Here is a 24536-nt window from a genome sequence, read left to right as displayed (position 1 = left end):
GTAACGTACAGTAAGTTTCCATTGTATCAAGCGTAAATTCTACATCCAGAGCATTCCTTAAAACTCTGGTGTGAATAGTTTCCTTTAATATTTCACTCATTTGATTTCTTTTATCCTGCTCTCGCTCCGTCCAGGTGTAACAACAGAACGCAGTGCATCGTCATCACTGGACCAGATGTTTTTCCTGACCCCTGCCCAGGAACATATAAGTACCTTGAAGTCCAGTATGAATGTGTTCCCTACAGTAAGTACAAACCATCTTTTTAATATATATATATATATATATATATATATATATATATATATATATATATATATATATATATATATATATATATATATATATATATATATATATAATGTTACGCCTTTGTGAGTGTGCCTCATTTCTCCAGGACCCAGTTTTTATCCTTGATAATACAGTGTTTATAAAACATGTACAATAGGCTTTTTTTCCCCCATTGTCAATGGATTTAATTTAGCTTTTTTGCCACTGATCGACATAAAAGTTTTAATGTCAAAAATAAAATAAAAAAAGCCTTAACAAATGACACACCTAAACCATCTCTGGCACGGCCAATTCATGTTTTCAAGGTGAGCGCTAAATAGATCGCCTGTGAGTAGTTAAGTGGTTTGAGTTGATTGTAGTATAAATACAGCTCTATCTGCAAGGTCCAACTTCTAGCGAGTCATTACTGCAGAAAATTGCAGACTCCAAGCAGTGAAAGTGAATTGTAATTGAAAAGCAAGTCATTGAATATCCCTTGGTGTACAGTTAAATCAACAATTAAGAAATGGAAAGAGTATGGCACAGCTGTAAATCCATCTAGGCCGTCCTCAAAAACCGAGTGGCCGTGCAAGACTGGCGAGAGAGACCACCAAGAGACCAATGATTTACAGGCTTCCCTGGCTGAGACTGGAGACCGTGCATACAACAACAACTGGTGCCTGGATGCTTCTCTGGGTTTATGAGAGAGAGCCAAAGATAAAGCTACTGTTGTTTAAAAATAAATAAAATAAAATAAATCATCTTGCCTGCAGTTTGCAAGAAGGCATGTGAGAGATTCTCAAACCAGGTGCAAGAAGGTTATACGGTGTGATGAGACCAGGATTACTCAATTTGTACACTTACATGAAGGGGTGAACATGCAGTTAAAATAAATACAATACATTTTGACCACAGTGAGAATAAAATAAAATAAAATAAAATAAAATAAAATAAAATAAAATAAAATAAAATTTAATTAAATTTAAAAAAAAAATTCATTTTACTAAGAAAAAGATCATATTATTACAATAAAAAATTAAACAAAAAATAAAATAAAAAAATATTAATAATATCAACACCAACAACACCAACAAATAGTTTTATAGGCACTGTATTATCAATATCAGTGTTTGCAAGACAGCATTATATAATATTCTGCAGTTTGTGAAAGTGAAGGCAGTGACAATATGTGCACGATGAATTGTGATTAGTCTTCTTTCTTGAATTTATTCACCTACTGAATTCTGATTGGTCTTTTCTTTCTTGCTATTAAACATATATAGCGGTTTTTGAGAAAATAAGATGAGTACTAAGAAAACAGCGAAGCGTCTTTGATGCAGCATTTCATTTACAGTAAATCTAAGCTTAAAACGTAAAATACTATTCGTTTGCTGCCTTGCAAGCAGTGCTATTTCCTTGAGGAAAGAAATTGTTATTCATGTTTATTTGTTTTACGATGTAATGCTTTATTCTAATGATGCACAGTTTTTAGTGTTTGATTTGTATCCTGAATCCTTGTGCAAGTGTGATTGTAGCGCACAGAGCTGGGTACAAAATGCTTTTTGCTGCCTTTAAATGTTGAAGTTGTTTCATAAAAACTAAAATGTAAGCGGTTAAATGTAAACATTTCCATGTGCCTTTTTTTCCCTGTGAAAACATTCTGTTTAGCAGTCTTTCATCTCTCAGTGATGCACAATACATGAAAGCAAAGCGGCATTCTCTGACATCCCGTTTTTGCACATATAATCACTCTGAGACAGACCAGCATGATTTCTTTGGCCTTAAAAAAAGATTTAGCCAAGCAAAGCTATGCCAGCGTTATGCCAACTAATAAACAGACCAAATATGTTTTTCGTTAGTGCTTGATCATTGTGTTTGCTCGTAAGAAACCGCAGCTGTACGACTGTCAGAAAAGACAAATGAGTGCACATGGATCTAACATGAACAAACTCCAAACAAACGCCTCACTTCTGTTCTCAGATTTCCCATTACATTAAGAGTATGGATTGTTTTGCTCCATTAAACAATTAGATAGTAATATTATTCTCTGATTGAATTGTCTCGTCTTCTCAGAGAATGTTTCCAGAGACTTCACATACCAGACGGGGTCCTCTGCCGCACATTTCCACCACCATCCCGAAATAACAAAGGCCCGCTGGATTTTAGTGCATTAGTTTAATCTACGCCCGTATCTATGGGTTATTGGAGTCGAAATCCCACACAAAATGTTAAAAGCTGTTGTTTTATGTGCTATCATGTTTTACAGCTTTTCTCCAGGATTGTTCACATTTCTTTTCTGATGTTAGCATCTTTACAGGAAAGGTTTTTTTTTTCTTTTCTTTTTTTTTCTTACGTTTCTGCATTACCTCCTCTAGGCGTTTCCAGGCGGTCCGTAACAGTTGTATTTACTAATCACAGTTTGACTCCCTAGGACGCTGGAGCCCTCATGTCACCCTCAGGCTGCTCAATGCTGGTTTTTGACTGGAAGTGTTTTTCTTCTTTGGTTTTGTTTGGTTGCAACAGTGGAATGTTCATGATGTTCTTTAGCCGACGGTATCTCAGAGAACAGGATTTGTCCTGGTACTAAGTGTACTGCATACTCTGAGATCTGTCCAAAACTAGAAATGATTTGCCCTGTGAATGGATGTCACCATAATTTCATTAGTTTAACCTAACTCATTAGTAACCTGGAACTATGTGGATTAACCTCTCTCTCTCTCTCTCTCTCTCTCTCTCTCTCTCTCTCTCTCTCTCTCTCTCTCTTTTTTCCTGTGCTTTAATTATTATAACAACAACCTAAAACTCTGTTTGTGGGTACAAACTAATGAAACACTGCATTATCTCCAGGTGAATCTGTAAACATGTCCAGAATCTACGTTCCACCCAAATTCAAATAAACACTAAATTATAAAATATAATTTCCATAAAGAATCGGAAACCAATTTTATGGAACATTAAGGTTTTTTGAATTATAATATTATTTTCAGGGCAATTAGGCACATTTCCCCACCAAAATTATTATTACTGTAATGCATCTATAATGCATTTTTTTTATTATTATTATTCTCTAAGGTGAATCTTATTAGGCTGTTATTACTGGGATGCAAATATCATAGTATTTCTTTATTAAATCATCATAAAGTTATCACAAAAATACTATAATGACTATTATACTTTTTTTTTCTTTTTCTTTTTTTTGGCATTATGGGCATGTAAGATTTCAGTGTCAACACTTATAATCTAAAATAAATAGTATACATTTAAATAAAAATGGTAATGGTGCTACAAACAAATATAAATTATTTTCTGCAAATTCTATTTCATTATTTCTTCTAATTTTCCTTGTTCTGAACGGGTTTTGTAAATTCATTCATACATGTATGCTAAGCAGAGCACCTGCAGAAATGGTGACTTCCATAAAAAAGAAAACAGTGATCAGTGTCTCATGGACATCGAGGCCAGAGAATGGACACCATTAGTAGATTGATCATAATAATACAAAACAGAAATCTGAGAAATGTAGCTTTAGATTGTAAGAAATGTTCATGTTTTGGATTGTTTAAGATTGAGATAAATCTCCTGAAGACTGTCAAGATTCTTCTGTTTATATGTCTGTCGGGACTTTGTTTGTCTGCCTGTCTATTTATCTCTCTTTATCTTTATCTGGTGCTATGTAAGGATTTGGAAGGACAGCGTATTGGCCTGTAGTCCAAAGCTATGACGATAAGAATTTCTCGAGAAGCAAGACTTAAAAAAAAGTGCCTTAATAGCAAAATATCCTTATTGACTAGTAAAAGTTAAGCTGTTTGGAAATTGCATGCACAAACAAAAAGTTATATTCATCATATACACTATTTACTCAGAATTCACATTAATAATAAAAATAAAAAATAACCATGAACAAGATTGTCAGTATATTTTTGAAGTGAAACTGGACTGTTACTCAGCGAAACAGGCACAAAAACGTAACAGACAACAAAAACTATACTTGCAAATTACAGATGAAAGATTCATTGTTTGCTCGTTGTTATGTCATTCCAAATGTTTCCAATCCCATATTAATTATATGTGAAAATTTAATTTTAAATAATATTCTGGCCACCCATTTCAGTAAAATTAAAGTGAAAGACGTAAACTCTGATATGACAAACCATAAATAGTATTTAAAGTAGTATATCAAGTCTTTTGATAGATTTTTGTGAGAACCAGACTGAAATATAAAGTTAACATACAGCATTATTTGAATTGCATGAAAAACCATGATATTATTCAAAAGTATGTTTCACAAAAGAAAGCAAATCAGGTATATTTGGAATGACACGAGGATGAGTAAATGGCTCTTTTTCATCAGGAAATCTTAAAGTAACCTGACAGACACATGCTTTTCAACAGTAAAAAGCACCGGCTCGCCAATCTTCCACTGCCACACTGATCTGGACTAAAAGAAAAATGAGAACACATCGCCTTAAAAAGTGAGAATACATTGTACAAACTTTACGTGGTGGAAATTTAAACTGCCGTAACGGATTGTTCAAGTGTCCATATAAAGCTTAGAAGGGCTGACAAGAACTCTGTGCTTGGAGAGGAAGTCGAGGGACAGCTTTATTTTTCTGGTTTTGAGTTTCCCTCCAGCACAACTTACCATCTGTCCACCTGGAATTCAGATTTCCCCGGTCGATGTCCCTGAGTTCTTATGAAAATCCATACGCCACTATCTAGAATTCAGCCGGTGTATTTCCCCGCAGCTTTCCCTCGACAAGAGCAGATTGATTTGTCTTCAATGCCACATACGCTGTCCTTTTGTACTGTGACAGAACCCCCTTTAACCTTGCTCTCTTTTATGTGTTGAAGGTGTCTAACTGCGCTCTCTTCCTCCTCTGACAGCTGTAGCTCTGTGCATAATGCCCGTAACCTCATGACATGTTAACTGCATGTGATCATGGACATGATGGTTAATTCATTTTAATCTCTTTTTCCCCCTGCACTCCTTTCATTCTCTCTTCCAACGCTTAAAATAGAAGTGGAGCAAAAAGGTAAATCACTGACACAATCAGCTCCTTGTTTTTCTTTCTTGAATATATATCTATATATTTTTTTATTTTTTTTTGTGGTTGTAAAACCTTCCTGTGCCCACTCTTGCTGTTCCGATAGCAGGCAGTAGCAGAAAGGGTCTTGTATTTTAGTAAAGGTCAGTGCACGAGCGGCAATTGGAGGGCAGCTTTAAAAGAAAATGATAAAGCACAAGTTAAATGTTAGCAGTAATGCTGAAGGTACAAATGCCCCATTTCCCCCTTCTCTCTTTTATTGCCTGTTCGAACCCCAGCCCCACTCCACACTCCCAGCATGCTTTGGTAAGAGGGTTCCTATAGACTTACACTACCTCTACTGTTTCTGGCTTTCCCTTCTTCTAATTTTCAGTCTTTCTCTCTGACTCTGACTCTCTCTCTCTATCTCTCTACATGTCTCTCTCGCTCTCACTTCACCCTTTCTACATGTTTGACTATCATGTCTTTGTTAAGAAGAAAATAAATGCTTTATGCTGTAAAATGATTGCAACATTAGGCCCGTAGGAAAGACGTAAAAACTGTGGAAAAACTTGGCTCAGGACACAGACTGCCTGTATGCTGCTCTTCTCTTCAAGCCTTATTTAGTTGTCTGCTTTTATTTGCAGGGCAGATTTGTCGTATGCCTTCCTTTTTTCCTTTGTGTTTGGTTGTGGTTTGATTTTTCCATCACTCCCCTTCAGTATGTCCAAGCAGCAGTGAGCTGAAACTGTTTGCTTACGGACACATAAAAACTGTTTTTGCTTCCGTTTTAAGCTTCAATAACCTTCAGATGCAGATTCTTCGCACCTTTTACTGCTTGTGAATGTGGGTAGCTGTTAGACTTCTTAGTGTGTGTTTCTGTCTTCACCGACTACCCAGTTATCAGAGTGATGTAGAGTCAGACGGCACTTTGCCCTCTGCTTTCAACTAGCGCGAGCTGCGTTCGTTCACGTTTGACTGTTCTCTGCTCTGTTCTTCTCATCACTAGTTTTTGTTTGTCCCGGAACTCTGAAAGCGGTTGGAGATCCGTCGTTTCTGTACGAGGCGGAGCAACAAGCGGGGTCGTGGTGCAAAGACCCTCTCCAGGCAGGAGACAAGGTTTATTTTATGCCCTGGACCCCTTACAGAACAGACACACTCATTGAGTACAACTCGCTCGACGACTTTCAAAACTCCCGACCGTCCACAACGTACAAACTCCCCCATCGGGTCGATGGCACGGGGTTTGTGGTATACGATGGCGCAGTGTTTTTTAACAAGGAAAGGACACGTAACATTGTCAAATTTGACCTTCGGACCAGAATTAAAAGTGGGGAGGCAATTATAAATAATGCCAATTATCATGACACCTCACCATACAAGTGGGGTGGGAAAACAGACATTGACTTGGCAGTTGACGAAAATGGCCTTTGGGTGATCTACGCCACTGAGCAGAACAACGGTATGATGGTGATCAGTCAGCTCAACCCGTATACCCTTCGCTTCGAGGCCACCTGGGAGACCACCTACGACAAGCGATCGGCCTCCAATGCTTTCATGATCTGTGGGGTTCTGTATGTGGTCCGATCCACATACGAAGACAACGAGAGTGAAGTCAGTAAGAGTCTCATCGACTACATGTACAACACCAAACTGAACCGAGGCGAATACATCGACATCCACTTCCCAAACCAGTACCAGTACATCGCCGCTGTGGAATACAACCCGCGAGACAACCAGCTGTACGTGTGGAATAATTTCTACATCCTGCGGTACAATCTGGTGTTTGGTCCACCTGATCCAGCTCACGGTAAGCTTCATCTACAATCCCAAGTCTAGCTGCAAACACACACACACAGAGTCCCTCTGGATATATGTTTAAGTGGTCGCGAGATTTCAGCCACTGAGTTGGTATTCCTCTGGCTCCCGAGTCTGTGTGTCAAATGTCATGGATGACTGATTTTTAATTTCAGATTTAATATGTGCTTGATGTATTCCGGAAACCTTTCTCGAGTGCAAGCAACATCTTAGAGTGGAGTGGTGGGTCTCGGCAGTAAACAACATCATAGGCGTTGTTAGCATATAATAAGAGATGCATCCCTCAAGGTTTTAAAATACAGAGCCATTCCTCCCCAGCGTTTAGACTCTTGAGGCTAAACTCCCTCCCACTGCTGCACTGAGAAAGGCACTTCTTCCCTCATTGGTAGAGGGTTACCTGTCTGGACAGGTATGTAGGCAGCCTTGCCGCAGTGGTAGATCACCCCCAAAAGAGTAGATCTCAAGCGCCTCAAAAGAAAACAACTCACACTTTTGCTTGCAGGCCTCTCAATGTGTCTGTGCTGAGAGACGGCTCTCCGCTGAGACCGGATCAGTCCCGAAGTTCACGTCAGCGTAGTCTGTTTTTAATTTAGCTGTCAAGAGCTAGGACAGGATGGCCATACTATGTGTCAGATCATCTTTACATTGAAAAAATAATAACTGTAATTACCATAATCCCAGCTCAGCCTAGTGGCCGAGACTCTTGCATTACTCCAGAAAAACTTGGCTAAGTGTAGGGGTCAAACAACTTTACGCAGATTAGTGGGGCTTAAGAATTTAAAATACGAGTGTCTTTCTTCCGCAGAGACCCAGCGTTGTCTACCTTAGTGATGAATCTGCTACTGAGCAGAGTAACTGTACCCAGGGCCGTTGTGAAACTGTACCCCTGATGAGTGCACGTTGGATAAAGTTATTTTGAATAAAAGTAATAAATAGTTTGTAAGCTACAGAGTTTTTGTGGTCTGCTTCTAGCATTCAAAAGCAACTCAAAGGCTACCTGTTATATTATAACCAACCATCACAGGTGTGCTTCTGATATGAAGGCTGCAACCTTTTTAACTTGCTAAATTCATCCAAGATAAAGTATGAATCAAATTAAATTTAAAATATGCATACAAGCTAAGAAAAAAAAAAGTAAAAACTGGGCTTAACGAACCATAAATTTTTCACAGGAGATTTTCCCTTATAATAAATTATGCATTGCATTGGATTATAAGGAAATGTCCAGAAAATGGATAATGTCCTGGCAGAAAATTACCAGTACCTTTTCCATTTTTCAGATTTTTTTTTTTCCTACCAAGTATATTACATTAATTGTTCAGAAGCATATACACATCACAATGTACCTTAGCAACATGCTAACTGCTCACCATATTTAAATCAATTATAATTTCTGTATGTGCACTTCACATGAGGAATGCTATTTTGTCGCAAATCATTCACTTGAGGCTCCAATGAGGTTCCATTTCTCTTAAGATGCTGTTTAAAATGTGCCTGTGTAGACTGCAAAGCAGATCACTAGCTTTTGGAACAGAGCCAAAACACCTCTCCGAAGGCTGTGTATGACATTCATAATCACATTACTATCGGCACTACTTATTATATCAGACTTATTTTTGAGCTCAGGATATGATCATCTGAGTCATTCTTAGCATGTGCTAGCAGCTTTCCTGTAGCCTAAAGCGATTACTGCCACTGAATAAAAAAATAAATAAAAAATCCACTGAATTAAAAAAAAAAAGAATTAAACCCTGCACAACCAAGCAATTAAGTAAGAAATATCAACTCAATATCACTTCAGATGCAAAGTATTAGGGCTCAGATCTAAAATTCATTGAACATTTCTCTGGGGTGCTACCTCGGAGGGTTCAAATCTTTCATTAAGGAAATGTTATCACATTGTTACCACAATGTATCCACTTGTGGTTCACACTTGTACGATGTGGCTGATTGAATGTGCCCATGTATGTTCTGCCTCTCTTTTAGCCGCCTGTAAAGGAAGTAATTAGCTCTACAATCAGTGCTGATGAAGGACAAAAAACATGCTAATTTCACTAGCATTAGCTCCTGTGCAGTGCGCGAGTTGAACGATACCCCCCACTTGAATCTAATCTGCCATCATTTGTATACTGATGTGTTTTCTCTGTTTTAGATGTGGTGATTATCTCATCATCTCAATAATCAGCTCACTCACACAGCCGTCAGAGTTGTGCTCTGCAGAGTTGATGTTTGCTCCACTTTACTTTGATAGCTGTGAAATTACCTTGATTTTGAGACACCGCTACAACGAACCACTAGAGTAGATACGATATGATAAGCCACTGTCTTTATAGGAAGAAATCCCTCCCCTTTAAGTCAGAGGGCGAAAAAAACAGCTCCTCTTCAGGGATGGAGCGATTACTAGATTAATGGCTTTTAATTTTGCTCAGACTGTAACAGTATACTACGACTTTTTGTTTTGTTTTGTTGGAGACGTTGAACATTCAAACTCCTGTTAATACAGATACCCCACTAAAATAACTGAGACTTATCCTTGTTTTAATACAAGTAAGAATGTATTTGAGATGTACACAGCGATGTGTCTCACCTGATCACTTGTGATAAGTATACTCAAAACACTTCTTAATACCAGGTGTAAACAAAATGTAATGTATTAGTGGGCTCTATACCACATACCTGCCAGAATACTTGCTTGTTTGCTGGCTTGATAGATTGTTCCTTCATGTGGAATGCTGGCACGACGTATTAGGATGACATCTCATAAAGATCCTAAATAGCATCATATGCGCCGTTTGCTGAAAGAGAAAATGATTAAAACCAGCAGCATATTGATACTGGAATCATCTTTCATAATGGGGAATCATCTTGATGTGGAAGAGACAGACAGCATTTATATTTGCCATCTGAATCGGGGTGGAAAACACACATTACGCTGCTTGCCACTTAATCTCATTTTTGCTCATCATTAATGGAATTAGTTTGACACTGATTGTGATAATTGCCATGTGATATTACACTGCTGATGGTTAGCTAAATTTTATGCAGAGCCTTCTCTGTTCCTTCCTGAAAAAAATATACACTGTTTTGTGTTCAGAAGACCACTAATGGATTTGGCTTTATTTTGGTCTCGCTTCTACTGCCACTTAGAGAGATTGCTCAGTGGCCTCTATTTTTGTTAAATATTACAATTGCTAATGCTGCTACATAATTATTAGATGCAAATTTCCACCTTTGAAGTGAGTTTCACCTTCTCCCTCTGCCCACACGTCTCAATCTTTTCCTCTTTGTGACATTTTTAGCCCCTCCCCCAGCCTAACCTTTTATTCTCCTAACCAGCCCTCTCACATTTAGCCCCTCCCTAGAAAATCTAATTTAGCCCCTCCCTCAGTCAGCCCTCATTTAGGGTGCTTTTCAATTGGAGGGTTGCATCCTAGGGAGGCTGTCCTTCTTAGACCACTCCCTCTATGGCTAGACTACTTCTCAGCATTAAAAGCTAGAATGACACAATCTATTAAGTCTGCATGGCAACAACCTTTTAGTTTTTAGAATTCCTGTATTCAAAGCAAATTCTAGTATGAAAATGATGCTAGTAAAATAAGGGTTCATATAAAGTAATCATTTTACAAAAGTCAAAATCAAGTCAACAAATAAAAAATAAAAATAAAAACCTTAGTCTACCTATATGTATGAATATGTTTCCAGTTAACATGAACACTAGAGGCAGTAGAACCCAGACAACTTTTATTCCGTTTCACAAAAAATGAAGGTTTACAGGGCCCCGAGTTTCCATTACGAAAGCCTAATTTTTGCACAATTACTCGCACAATATGTTATGTTATGACAAATTAAACACCCTGAGAGATTTGAAAACTTTTGAACTTGAGATTTGAATATTTTTGAATGTAAGCATCACATATACAGCTTCAAATGTAAGGGTTTACTAATTCAAGAGGCAAAGCACACCAGTACAAATCCTGTGAAACTACGAAAAAAAAAAAAAAAAAAAAACTCAAATTTGTGAAAATTTAAATAGCACAGTTGCATTAGCAAATGTGTTTTTATATTACTTCTACTTTCGTTAACACTATCGGGTAGGTTAAGGGTTGGGTTTGGTATAGACATTCCCCAGACATTTGAATTCAGAACCACAGCAATACCGGCATAAAAAAAAATGTGGCCATGCAGAAACATTGTCTAAAGCACGTATTTTTAATGAGCCTGGGTTGTCTGTTACATCGAAGCTATATATGTGTTGTCTTGTTTTGCCTGCATCTGAGGGCAGGCCACATAACCCCTATAAAGAAAGTGGCTTAATAAACATAGAAATGTGAGGAAGATGTTTCTAAATGAACCATCATTAGTTCGATGTAAAATCGGTAGAAGTCACTGGAAATTCTCCATCATACTGGAACTAGTACTTAGATGCTTATCGCCACAACTTCATTTCAATATTTAGTTTGAAATTGTTCTCTGTTGCGAAGGAAATAGTTCTTCTTTTTTTGACATTGAGCTGAAGGTTCCTTTGAGCCTTAATGTGAGTCAGACACATTTTCATTACAGCACTATAGACAGACATACTTATCTTAAGAGAAACTGCCTTTGTTACAACAAAGAGAAAATTAATACTTCTGTCCATAAATCAGATTTCAAAGGCATTCTGTAAAATAATAATAGACACCTAGGTGCTATGAGACAGCTGAGTAAGTATCCATTTACCGCTCGCATGTTCAGTTTTGAAGGACCACAATCCATAATCGGCACCAAATTATACATAAAGCACAAAGGACAATAGTGTCAAAGTTTGAAAACACATCTTTCACAAATGTGCCAAAGTAGTGGGATGATGTTTTTTTTTTATTTATTTATTTTTTATATTGTTATGGTACTACTATTGTTTTCTTGACAATTTCCATTATTGTGATATGTCAAAATACCATGCAAATACCATGGTACATAAATACGTTTATCATTCAGTAACATGGTATAAGAAAATTTACCATTTACCACTTTACCATGGTAAAGCGCTTTTCTATTTTATTATTATTATTATTATTATTATTATTATTATTATTATTATTATTTGTATTTTTTGTCCTGCTACTGAGCAGAATGATTCCCCTTTTTCAGCTCACATAACCTAATGTGGCATTAGGATAATGTTACCCAGTAGACAAATAGTTTTGTGAAGCATTATTTTTAGGCTACAGTTATAGTAGAATGGTTTGCGGATGTGGTTTCCTGTTGACTTTAACAGGCTTCTCTCATCTGTGGTTTAATTCTGCAACATTGAGCTAAAGCTTGTTTTAGAGCCATCATGACAAACAACCAGAATCTGGGAGTGAAAAGCCAATAATGGCACACCAGTTATGCCAACCATGTCAAAACTCGCACACATGGGTGAAAACCATAAAGATCGGGGTCTGCAGGTAAAGGTGTTGCGGCTGTTTTTGAGCAATGGTTGGTCAGTTGACACTAATTCACAGTAGGTCACATATAACCTCAAAAAGAAAGCCTTTTCTTTCACTCGATCGGTATTTTCCACCTCACAAACATACATAAAGGTGCTCTCACACCCATACTGCTAAAATCTCTCAAACTTCTATGGGCCGCTTCATCATTCTTGGCTACACGCTGTCGTTCACACAATCTGGTTAGTCGGTGAAAGTTTATCAGTATTTGTGGTTCAAGGTATAATGAGGTCAGGTATATCACTTTTACTCTGTACATGAAGAACCAATGCAAACTGCAAAGAAGTTTGAGTTATCTAGGACTCAAACCCCTTTACGTATGAATCTCCTTCTGATTATCATTATGTAACTTCCTAGCTAGGAAAAACGTAATTACGTTTTGGAAATAAGACACGCATATTTTCCGCTGTAAAGTGTGGCCTGCAATATTTGCTCAGTTTACACTGATATACGTACCATATTTTTCTTGCCTTAAGGAATTATGTTAGTTATATATTAAGATTATGAAATATAGACACAGGAACAAAGAAACTGAGGGTGGGAGAAAATATATGTTCAAAAACTGTGCGATTCAGCTCTTTAATAAGCTCTTGAGATACGGTATAATAGAGCTTGAGGTCTTATGTACGAGCTGAATATTTTTTTACTTTATAATTATTCTCTTTTATTAAGCGCCATACGAGCTTGATAACAGAAACAGGACATAATTTGTTCAACAACTAATTCTGCTAATGATTCTTTTTAGCACCACCTATCTCAGAGGCATCCACAACACCCAAGTTGCTAAAACCAACAACCACTACAACAAGCACTGCTCAGCCGAGAGGTCAGGTGACTACTGTTACCACTACAGGGACCAGAGCTGTTAATAAGACGCCCAAATCACCAGCTGTACTTCCCCAAACCACCGCGCCTCCCTCGCTGGAGTCTTTCCCTCCACCTGAGCGTTTCTGCGAGAGCGTAGAGCTCAGGGACATACTGTGGCCGCAGACACAGAGGGGCATGCTAGTGGAACGACCCTGCCCCAAAGGAACTCGAGGTGGGTGCATGTACCTGTTGAAGTGTGACACGCTGCTGTTTTCCACTCAGGGCTCTTTGAATTGCTATCAGTCACACACAAGCTGATATGCATTTGGCCTCTAGGCGAAGAGAAATGTGTCTATTCTCTTAGGATTGACCATTTGAATAAAGCAATAAATCCATGAGAGGCCATGCGTTGTAATCTTGTTAGCAAAGGTGTTTACTTATAAGAATAAATCATTTGTTCATAATAATTAACATCTATTTATGCCAATTTGTGTATTTATTTGATTAGTCTTTTTTAGCTTTTGGACATAAGATCTTAAATATCTTTATTGGTGCGATATTGCCATAAATATTGGTTGCAATTTATTTTGTGACAGTGTAATAATATATTTAAGTACTGAGTAATGTTAATTAGCTACCAATGTTGGTTCCATGTAAAGGAATTACCAAATTGGGTAACACTTTAGTATAGGGTCCAGTTTACACTAATAACTAGTTGCTTATTAGCATGTCTATTATTAACATATTGGCTGTTTATTAGTGCTTATAAAGTACATATAATGCATGACATCCATAATCCTACCCAATACCCTAAACTTAACAACTACCATATAAACTATTAATAAGCAGCAAATAAGGAGTTAATTGAGGCAAAAGTCATAGTCGATGGTTAGTTAATAGTGAGAATTGGACCCTAAAATAAAGTGTGACCCAAAATGGTATTACAGAATAAATGTAATTCTAATCAGTTAGTTACTGAGAGTATAATTAAATTACAGTAACAAAGGTTAATGATTACAAAGGGTGTTCAATCTTATTTACACATACAGCTAATAATAATGATGATATCTTTATTTAAACAGGCACTGCCTCCTACCTATGTGTTCTCTCCACTGGAACCTGGAACCCAAAAGGCCCAGATCTGAGCAACTGCACATCCCACTGGGTGAATCAAGTCGCACAAAAGGTTTGTATTTCCAGAATATATCTGTCCTTGCAGAACAAGGAGCAAAAAAATGTGACAGTCTTTAGAGCATAACATCATAAAAATAAAATACTCTCCGGTGGCATATTTTGGAGCTCATTCTTTCTGTTATCACTTGTTAAGAAGAAGACACACGGCCTTCAAACATCCAACAGGGATCTTGCAGATTGATCTGCGTGTGCACTTTTGTGTTAAAGTGAGATGCTTCCAGTAAATAGAATGGATGTGCACAATGGGACACCAAACTTCCTCCCGTACACCCACCAAAATGAACTAAAGCAGCAGAAATACTTCAGCCATTGAAACCCAGGAAGTGTTTCCGAATGCTCTTCCAAAGTGTTACCAGTTTCTAATGATAGCTGTAATTGCTCGTGGGGGCTGTTGCTGACTCAGCGTGATGATGTCATAATGGGAGTCAAGAGCCTCGTAGATACGAAATGATATTTTTCAGATCCATGCTGTGAGGTTAATTTGTGTAATCTCTCAGATCCGGAGCGGGGAAAACGCAGCCAACCTGGCGAACGAGCTGGCCAAACATACCAAAGGAGCCATCTTTGCCGGTGACATTAGCTCTACCATGAGGCTCATGGAGCAGCTGGTGGATATTCTAGACGCTCAGTTACAGGAACTGCGACCCAGCGAGAAAGACTCCACCGGCCGCAGCTTCAATAAGGTATTAACAGGATTTCATTCTCAACATGATTTTTTTAATAAGCAGCAGCATGCCGTGGACGTTTCAGAGGCACTTTGCTTAAAGGACACTTGCTTCAAAAAGACTGTTAAACTCATTGTGTTACACCCCATTGTGCTTTTACAGAATTGAAAAAAGTATAAATGCACAGACTGAAGAGAATCACTCAGTGGGTTTTGACTACTATCCATGCAAAATAGTATGTCTGATCAGAATTAGTGTTTCACGACGCATGCTTAGATGATATACTTTGTCTGGTGTTCATCCGTACATGCATTTTTGGGATGAGGGCATTTCGTTGTTTAATAGTGATAAGGAAGAAGCTGCCACAACTTTTTTTTTTTTTTATATGCATGAATGAATGAAAAAGTTAGCACGAAAGAAAGATAAAGAAATAATTAATATCTAGGCAATGAATTTAGATTCAAATATAAGTTGTATGCGACAAAGGGGCCTGTGGTACAGTATCACAATAACATGGTGATATGTCCCAGTCTCACACACTCATACTTTCACATCTCCAGAATTGTACATATTTTACTGCTTTTTACAAGTATGCAAATTACAGTGCAGACACTTTCTGAAAATAGGTCGCAAGGAAAGGAATGAAGCCAGTTTTCAGTCTACAAAAGTGATTAGCTGCCTCTATATGAAACCTATGCATTGCATTTAAAATACAGATGAGAGACTGCTTTATGTGTTTAACTGCATACTAAACTCTTCTGGTTACAACTGGCCGTTATGTAACATTTCCTTTAACCATTAGGAATCTTGAGGGCATACGTTCACCAAACATGAGCTTTAAAGATATATGACTCTATTCAGCATGTTCTAAGGCTACTGGGACTGAATATTAGTTGTTGTAAAATTTAGAATTCTGTCATCATTCACTCATGAAAACTATAAGAATTGTGTGTACAAATATATATATATATTTATGATGCTACTTGAGAGAATTATGTCCATCCATTGAAAGTCCATTCAACCTAAGCTTCAAAAAGTTTGACATTGTAAAAGTATTAATTGAGTAGTTTAATCCCAGTTTTCTGAAGGGGGACACTATGTTGAACATATTTAATATAGGCTTTTATTCAAATGTAAACACTGCTCAATACACATAAAAAGGACATCAAATGTGGAAAAGGCAGCTCAGCATGCTTCACATACAAGAACACACTTCATTGGTTCTTGCACATCAAGCAAGGATTAAATCTGTTCATCATAAAACGTGAGCTTGTTCCTTCAAAATGCTCAGATTAAACTGTTTGATTAATCCATTTTACTTTTACAGTGTTGTTTGGAACCACATGAGGGTGAGAACAGAATCTTCATTTTTGGGTGAACTATCTCTTTAAGTCAGGGAGCTTGGATAACATTTGTCAAAGTGTTTGAAGAAACATTAGTTTTTTTAAATACTAAGAAACTTCTTTATTGGCTATTGTGTTGTCTGTATGGCTTTTTGTGTGTTTCATTCATTAAAGTCAAAGAAGTGGGTGGATATCAAATGGCTGGAGCACAGGCTGTACTCACTAAGAGTGAAACCTTTCTTTCAAATTAATTTTGTAGTTACAGGCCTGTGGAAGGGACTGAAGGCACATAGGCCTGAGTTTGGTTCCCCCAGTGCACTATAGCAAGAATGGAATTTGTCTCATGGAGCCACATGGACATCAGCCAGTGTAATTTACATGTACAGGACATGTTCCTGGACCAACATCCTAAGCTATTACTCCAAACCTTAATACCAAACTTTAAAATGTAAATCAAAGATCTATTTATCTTGACCCCACACATACAATGGCCCGAAGCCCTAATTCTGATTTTAACCATTACCCCAGCCTCTTTCCTATGATAAATTCAACACTAACATCAACTTTTAAAATATGGGAGAAGGGTCTGGCTGCAGACTTGCACTTGCACTGTCAGACTTGCATTCTCAGACTTGCACTCTCAGACACTTGTTCTTCCGCTAGCGACGTCACTTGCAGTCTTTTTTTTTATTTTTATTTTTTTTCTATTTATTGATAACTTTTTGTTTGAATCTTTCAAAATGTTACAACAGTAGCCAGGTTGTGAAGACAAGAAAAAAAGAAACTAAATTACAATGTCACTTGCAATCGTTACTTGCATTCCCAGACTTGCACTCTCAGACACTTGTGCTTCCGCTAGCGACGTCACTTGCAGTCTTTTTTTTTATTTTTATTTTTTTTCTATTTATTGATAACTTTTTGTTTGAATCTCTCAACATTTTACAACAGTAGTCAGGTGGTGAAGACAAGAAAATGAAACTAAATTACAATGTCACTTGCAATCGCTACTTGCACTCTCCGCTACCTGTGACGTCACTTGCAATCGACACAAATCGTGCATGTTGCCAATGGTGACAAGACGCTGTGGCCTACTACTATAATGTACATATATGTCTTGTTGTTGACTCAACGTATATACAAACCAGCAAATATGAACGTGCATCATGAAATGCATTAAGTGATTTTAAAAGGATCAGCTCCGTACAGGCAAGCAGACGAGTACAGAACGCAGTGCGTTAAATTGTACATAACGTTTACCTGCTATAGAAAATCATTATAAATAAAACACATAATGTGGCTTAGTGGACAAAGATAGTGATATAAACGAGTTGTAGACAGTTTATTCTATATGGAAAAATGCTTAACGCGAAACTTTGTGCGTTGCGTTTAATCTTGTCTCCATTGGCAACATGCACGATTTGTGTCGATTGCAAGTGTCACAGGTACCAGAGAGTGCAAGTAGCGATTGCAAGTGACATTGTAATTTAGTTTATTTTTTTCTTGTCTTTGCCACCTGACTACTGTTATAAAATGTTGGGAAATTCAAACAAAAAGTAAAAAAATAAATAAAAATAAAAATAAAAAAATTGCTAGCGGAAGTGCAAGTGTTTGAGAGTGCAAGTCTGAGAATGCAAGTCTGACAGTGCAAGTGCAAGTCTGCAGCCAGACCCTCTTGAAATATGGTCACACCTTATTTTAAGGTCCAATTCTCGCCAATAACAAACCATTAACTACAAATGTTGCCTCAATAAACTCCCAATTTGCTGCTTGTTAATAGTTAGTAAGGCAAGTTTAAGTGTTGGGTAAGATTAGGGATGCAGAATATGGTCATGCAGAATATGTGCTTTATAACCAATACACCAATAAACAGCCAATGTTTTAATAATAGGCAGGCAACTAGTTAATAGTGAGAATCGGTCCCTCTACTAAAGTGTTACCTAAAATACTAAGCCTAAACTTTACTTTTCACCTCAAAACCCCAACTCTGCTCCTTCCCCTAGTACAAACTCACAATAAAAAATCCTGTTAAGGAAAAGTTTCACTTTGAATTCTACATCTATTGATTTGTGATCACAATTCAGAAACCTAGTATAACCTGGATCCCAGAATTTAGCTATGACCCAGTGCCCAGTTTCCAACTTTAATCTTTTTCCTGACCCTAAATTCCTTCATCTATTCTGAATCCCAACCTCTAGCCAAAAACGGTACTGGAGGGCCACTGTCCTGCAGAGATTAGACACTTTATTAGATTGTTCAGGTAAGTATAATATTGGTTGGCGCTAAACTCTGCAGGACGGTGGTCCTCCAGGAGCAGGATTGAACACCCCTGATTTAGACCTATCCCAGCACCCAATTTCTTACCGTAAAACTTTATCTTAACCTTTATTCATAAACCACACCTTTACACCTAATCTCCAACTCAAGCCCTTCTCTTAGTTTAGTGTCCAACCCTGATCCCGAACCTATAGAGGCAAACCACACATTGATTTAGGCAGTCTGCGTCTGAATATTGTTTTAGTTGCATATTTTAGATGGTAATGAGCTACTGATTCTATTTTTACTTGAAAGAGCACCTGAGGGTTTTGAAATCACCAGACTAAATTGTTGTTCTGAAAGCAGGGCCACTCTGTACACCCCTACATTCATCCGTTACATGATTTCATCATAGCAGATCCGACTGCTATATTGTGTTTCTGAAGTGCTTGTGGATTGGAGAACCCATTAGTGCACCATCAACCTTTCTAACTGTCTTTCTTTGGTCTGTTTTTGTTCTTGTGTGTGTCCTCTCTCAAATGAAAAAGCTTCAAAAGCGAGAAAGGACGTGCAGGGCGTATATGAAGGTATATCTGTGCTACGCTACTATGCTCTTCACTTGTTTCTGTACTTTCTCTTCTTCTTTTCCTGCTATTGTTTCTCTGCATGGTCCTGTGTCCTTTCATTCTCACTGTCGCCACAGCATTTCACTCCGCCTGTGTCCCCACTCCCGGAGGTTCAATATTTCAGTGGATTGGAAATCATGTGGCTGCAATTTTTATGCCCAGTTCATACCTTTTATGTGTTTTTGTTAGTGGTCTGTTTATTTTTTTATTTATTTTTTTCAGTTTCTTTATTGTTAAAGCCATGTGTTAATATATGTCGACGTGCTTGAGTCGCAAGTTGGCGCTGCATGTTCTTATTGGTTGTAAAGGGTACATGCCAATTTGTGGTGCTTGAAACTTATTGATTGCTACATTGGTTTTTCCACAGCATTTTCAACTGCTAAAAGATTTACTTAGACCTAGCAAAAACGAAAAAATGTAAGTATGACAGGAGAGATTATGCTGAGTTCACATGAAAGGCAGGATTCTGTTTCGGAAAGTGTAAAATAAATCAGCGAATGTGAAACCCTAGACTGTGAAGATGCATACATCATCTTTTAATATGTATTGGTGTGTAGGAGTAAAAAGCGATTTAGCAATGAGAGTAGTTAAAAATGACAATAAAAATGTTGGAAATTAGAGCTTGTGTGAGTCAGAGCTGCAAAACCAATAGGATGAACAATAATTATAAAAGAAGGCGACAAGTATGAATCGATATTTTAGTCTGGTGGTGTGTGTGTGTGTGTGCGCAGAAGCTCTGCTAAAATAGTATGAGAGTGTATTTTGTGAGGGAACAGGTGGCTATTTATTTTATTTCAATTTTGTGCATCATGAGACGCCTTCGGTTCTGACAACACAGAACAATGGTGTCTTTATCTTTGCATTTATAAGGCATCACGACCGGCTGTCTTTCTATACCTCATATGTGTCCGTTTACGTGCTTGAAGAGCCTTTGACATTCAATACTGCACTCATGAGACAGACAGAGCATGTCGGGATCATTTCTGCAGCCTGTTTTTATGTGCGTCACCTGATAACGACCTAAAACAAAGTGTGCATGTTTGCTTTCATTTGGGCACGGGCAGACAGCTGCTGATAAAGTCAAGGCTTTGACATTTGACCTTACTACAGTGGTTAGTGCTGACACAAGCGTCTCATTGGGCTGCAGGCTATCGTGGATACAGTCGACAACCTCCTCAGACCGGAGGCTCTGAAATCATGGCGAGATATGAATACCACGGAGCAGACACACGCCGCAACTATGTTACTGGACACCCTGGAGGAAGGAGCCTTTGTCCTTGCTGACAATTTAATGGAACCGGCCATCGTGAAAGTACCAGCCAGTAATATAAGTGAGTACGAGCGATGCGCAAAAAGGAATAAAAGTGACAACGTAAACAGCTTATTTTGCAGCTGATCAGTTTGAGTTTGCAAATATGCTTCAGCTGTGAAATTATAATAGCGGTGGCCACTAACACACGGCTGGTTGACATGAAATACTTTTCTGGGAGTTGACATGTCCTGCAGTGCGGCATGCTAACTCCGTCTTATACCATTTTAAACAGCATTTTTCCTCATTCTTTTCTTACTGTTATTCATGCAGCTTTTACGACCTCATATTAATTGAGACTCTACATGGAATATTTCTACTCCATTCATTTGCCACACCGCAGGACCTTTTAAAAATGAAGTGAAGGCAAAAACGTGATTAAAAATAGTGAATAAAGAAATCTTGACCAGTTACAGGGACTAATGTATATACTTTTCCTGTATACACTTTTATATTTTGCACACTGTTGATAACACAAAGTTCAAAATCCAATGAATCAATACTTGATTTTTGGCCTATCAGGTTATGGAGTGAATTCTCTAAACAGTTTTCGTGTGTTTTTTGCAAACATATTTCTTTTCTAGGTAAATAAGGCTTAGTATATATTGCCCCTTATTTAGAAAACTTTTTTACAGATGAAAAATGTAAATCATGACAGAAGATTGTTATATCCAGAGTTGTAGTGTAGACAAATGCACTTTATGGAGTAAAAAAAAAAAAACTGCTAGTAAAGTAAGCCATATCGCTGTGGTCTGTTACATCCACTACAGCCTAACAACTAAAACTTCAGAATAACGTTATGCAAATTTTGATCGGCACAGATTCTGTGGGTGCATTTTCACCGCTAACTGATTTGCATAATTCCTGTAGTGAACTGAACAATGCTAGATATGCATGCAAATAAACTGCAATTCATTCTCAGTGATTTCTCTCTCTCTCTCTCTCTCTCTCTCTGTTTCCGCTTGGTGAACTAACATTGTGAAACATCTGATTTCTCTCCGCAGTTCTGGATGTTTACGTGCTGAGCACAGATGGGCAGGTTCAAGATTTCAGGTTTCCCCAGAGCGGCAGGAGTGGTATTTCTATCCAATTGTCTTCCAATACGGTGAAACTCAACAGCCGTAATGGTACGTTCCAGCCCACGTGCAAACTCACTCATATACGGTCATTAGTATCAATTCCAGTGAGAAAAAGAACATATAAGATCCAATTGTCCCTGTAACTATGGCAATAGAAATGCTCTCATGGTCAGAAAAAGATATGAACATTGATGCGAACATACTGCTCAACATATGTTGTTTTCGACAAATATAACTGGGTCTACTGCAGGGTCACTTGGGAAAAAAGATCCATATACTGAAGTTAGAAACTTTTGTGGGGTATATACATTTATTTATGGGATTATCATGTTTTATGATGTACATGGGTGAATGTAAAATTAAGTATAATTAAAGCTGTAATCATTTCAAGGGTATAGCATTGCCATTCGTTGTCACACTGCAAAATCCTACACTTACTATTAATTGTACAAAATGTAAATTCGACTTTTCCTCTATTAACTATATGGTGAAATAAAATCCAGACTTGTTCTTGACAGATGCACTGACATAATAGACTTTAATGAGAAGTAAGGTGTGCCGTTTTCTCTTCGCAGGGGTTGCCAAGTTGGTTTTTGCCCTTTATAAGAACCTGGGGCAGTTTCTAACCACGGATAATGCGACGATGAAGCTCGACCACGAGGCTAACGGACGCAACCTCTCCGTGGCTGTGAATTCGGACGTCATTGCCGCCTCAATAAACAAAGAATCCAGTCGTGTATTTATATCGGAGCCTGTGATTTTCACCCTGGAGCACATCGACGTGAGTGCAAGCAATAAACAAACAAAGGGATCGTAAAAACAGCGGGATAGCAAAGCAAGCTGGCAAAGAAAATAAAATAAAAGCAGTCTCAATTCCAACACCCTACAAGGTCACAGAGGGGTTTATTTAAGCCATCGAACATGAAATTAACAAAGTCTGAACCAATGATTATTACCAGCCTAGACCAAATTCTTAATGAAAACTAATTCGTTTGTCGACATTAGGATGTAAATGATGCAATTTCCTTTTTTCTGAGTGGAAAATTAACTCCCAGATTAGCTATACAATGCAGGATGAAATTACCAGAGGACCAATTATCATCTCGCTCTCTTTTAAAGTGTCAGGAGCGCTCCCAGAGGAGACCCGGCTTGATTTTTGCTCTCTATCAAAGTAATTGTGCGATTTCCACAGACATGCCTTCAAACCATTCTGCCCCCTGTTAGCACCTCATATAATCAATGGTCCCATGCTAGATTTCGCACTCATTTAACCTTATTAGATTCTTAAGTCGTTTATGTGAGAACACACACTGCGCATTCAAAAGATTGTTTGATATGGCCAGCGTATCATTTGCGAAAGAATGAACGCCAACAGCCGACGTGAATTTGGATGCCGTTCCCCTAACGTTCTCGCGCAGGCGCCATTATGAGACGGACGGCTGCTAAATATCAATTCATTATCGTCTGCTAACTCATGAGGAATGTGTCTGTCTCCTCTTGTCGAATTACAGATGCAGCATTACTATAACTCCAACTGCTCTTTCTGGAACTACTCGGAGAGAACCATGATGGGATACTGGTCCACTCAGGGCTGCAAACTCATCCACGCCAATAAAAGTCACACCACCTGCTCCTGTAGTCATCTCACCAACTTTGCGGTGCTCATGGCTCATCGAGAGCTGCTGGTAAGATGCGATCTTCATAAATATTTAAGCTTTTGTCCGTGCGTTACTGTGAAACCCAGCTGTTCTAATAGACACCGCCAACACTCATCTGCTTCTCTAAGCCGAACGCTACTAACTGAAGGCTGCAAATCACCCTGTTTTAGAGTTTGTCTAAATATGATTGAAGCAAAAACTGAATAGATGTTTAAAGCAGATCTTTCTGTGCCACCAGTTGGAAAAACATAACCACATAACTGTCTAATGAACATCAAATTTTATCTAATTGGCAAATGTGCTGGTCTTTGCTACATTTTAGATTTCAATTTGGACAGAAGAAATTTCTTGTTTCTGGAAATGTGTTGTATATTCTGTATTGCAAACCCCTCTATGATTCACTCAATAAATGTAACCTGCTTCTAATTTTTTTTCCCTCCATCACTATTTGTTTGTTTCTTAGGGTGCAGATAAAGTCCACGAGCTGTTGTTAAGCGTCATCAGTCGTGTGGGTATCGTGGTATCCCTCATCTGTCTGGCCATGAGCATCTTCACGTTCTGTTTCTTCCGTGGGCTGCAGAGTGACAGGAACACAATCCACAAGAACCTGTGCATAAACCTTTTCATCGCTGAGCTCATCTTCCTCATCGGAATCGACATGACGGAGCCCAGGGTAACGTTACCTTGAATGGATGTGATGTTTTCAGCGAGTCTCCTGGAAATGTCTAGAGACATGTCCACAACATCCAAGACAAATTTCTGAAGGGAGTTCCCCAGCAGCATTTTGACACATGATTATAGTTTTTCAGGCTTACTTGAGTCTTGCGACTCTGGACTTTTTGTCCAGAATCTATTTGAAGAAAATGCATTATATATATTTTTTTTTTCCATTTTTCATTATATTACTGAAAATATCTTTAATTCTTTTACTACTTCTAATATGAAAAAAAGTCTCTGTCCTTTCTCTGGATCGTGGCTGTGGGGATTTTCTCCCACTTTAACACAATGGCATCAGAGCTGGGGT

At 38.1% G+C, this 24536-nt stretch overlaps 1 protein-coding gene and 1 long non-coding RNA gene across 21 annotated transcripts in view; one reads left to right on the top strand and one right to left on the bottom strand.

Annotated features, from left to right (window-relative positions):
- LOC127967778 (uncharacterized) overlaps positions 1-24536 on the bottom strand; it is a 327620-nt gene that overhangs the window by 131153 nt on the left and 171931 nt on the right. The gene's annotated exons all lie outside the window — the stretch shown is intronic.
- LOC127967771 (adhesion G protein-coupled receptor L2) overlaps positions 1-24536 on the top strand; it is a 103649-nt gene that overhangs the window by 54402 nt on the left and 24711 nt on the right. For 15 of the 20 annotated variants that reach the window (XR_008155824.1, XR_008155825.1, XM_052568452.1 and 12 more), the window contains exons 4-14: positions 135-244; positions 6302-7102; positions 13324-13617; positions 14468-14571; positions 15077-15262; positions 19389-19427; positions 20614-20797; positions 21780-21902; positions 22430-22635; positions 23366-23539; positions 23976-24185. Coding sequence is in view for 18 of the 20 variants with exons in the window: in XM_052568452.1 (XP_052424412.1) it covers positions 135-244; positions 6302-7102; positions 13324-13617; positions 14468-14571; positions 15077-15262; positions 19389-19427; positions 20614-20797; positions 21780-21902; positions 22430-22635; positions 23366-23539; positions 23976-24185 (2431 nt within the window). In the remaining 2 variants the exon portion in view is untranslated. The remainder of the gene's footprint in view (positions 1-134; positions 245-6301; positions 7103-13323; positions 13618-14467; positions 14572-15076; positions 15263-19388; positions 19428-20613; positions 20798-21779; positions 21903-22429; positions 22636-23365; positions 23540-23975; positions 24186-24536) is intronic. The other 5 variants (XM_052568436.1, XM_052568440.1, XM_052568438.1 and 2 more) reach the window with 1 other exon arrangement.

The sequence above is a fragment of the Carassius gibelio genome, chromosome B11 (genome assembly GCF_023724105.1).
Source record: "Carassius gibelio isolate Cgi1373 ecotype wild population from Czech Republic chromosome B11, carGib1.2-hapl.c, whole genome shotgun sequence".
In the NCBI taxonomy this organism is placed as follows: domain Eukaryota; kingdom Metazoa; phylum Chordata; class Actinopteri; order Cypriniformes; family Cyprinidae; genus Carassius; species Carassius gibelio.
Note: the sequence above shows the minus strand (reverse complement) of the source record. Positions and strands in the feature narration are given on the sequence as shown.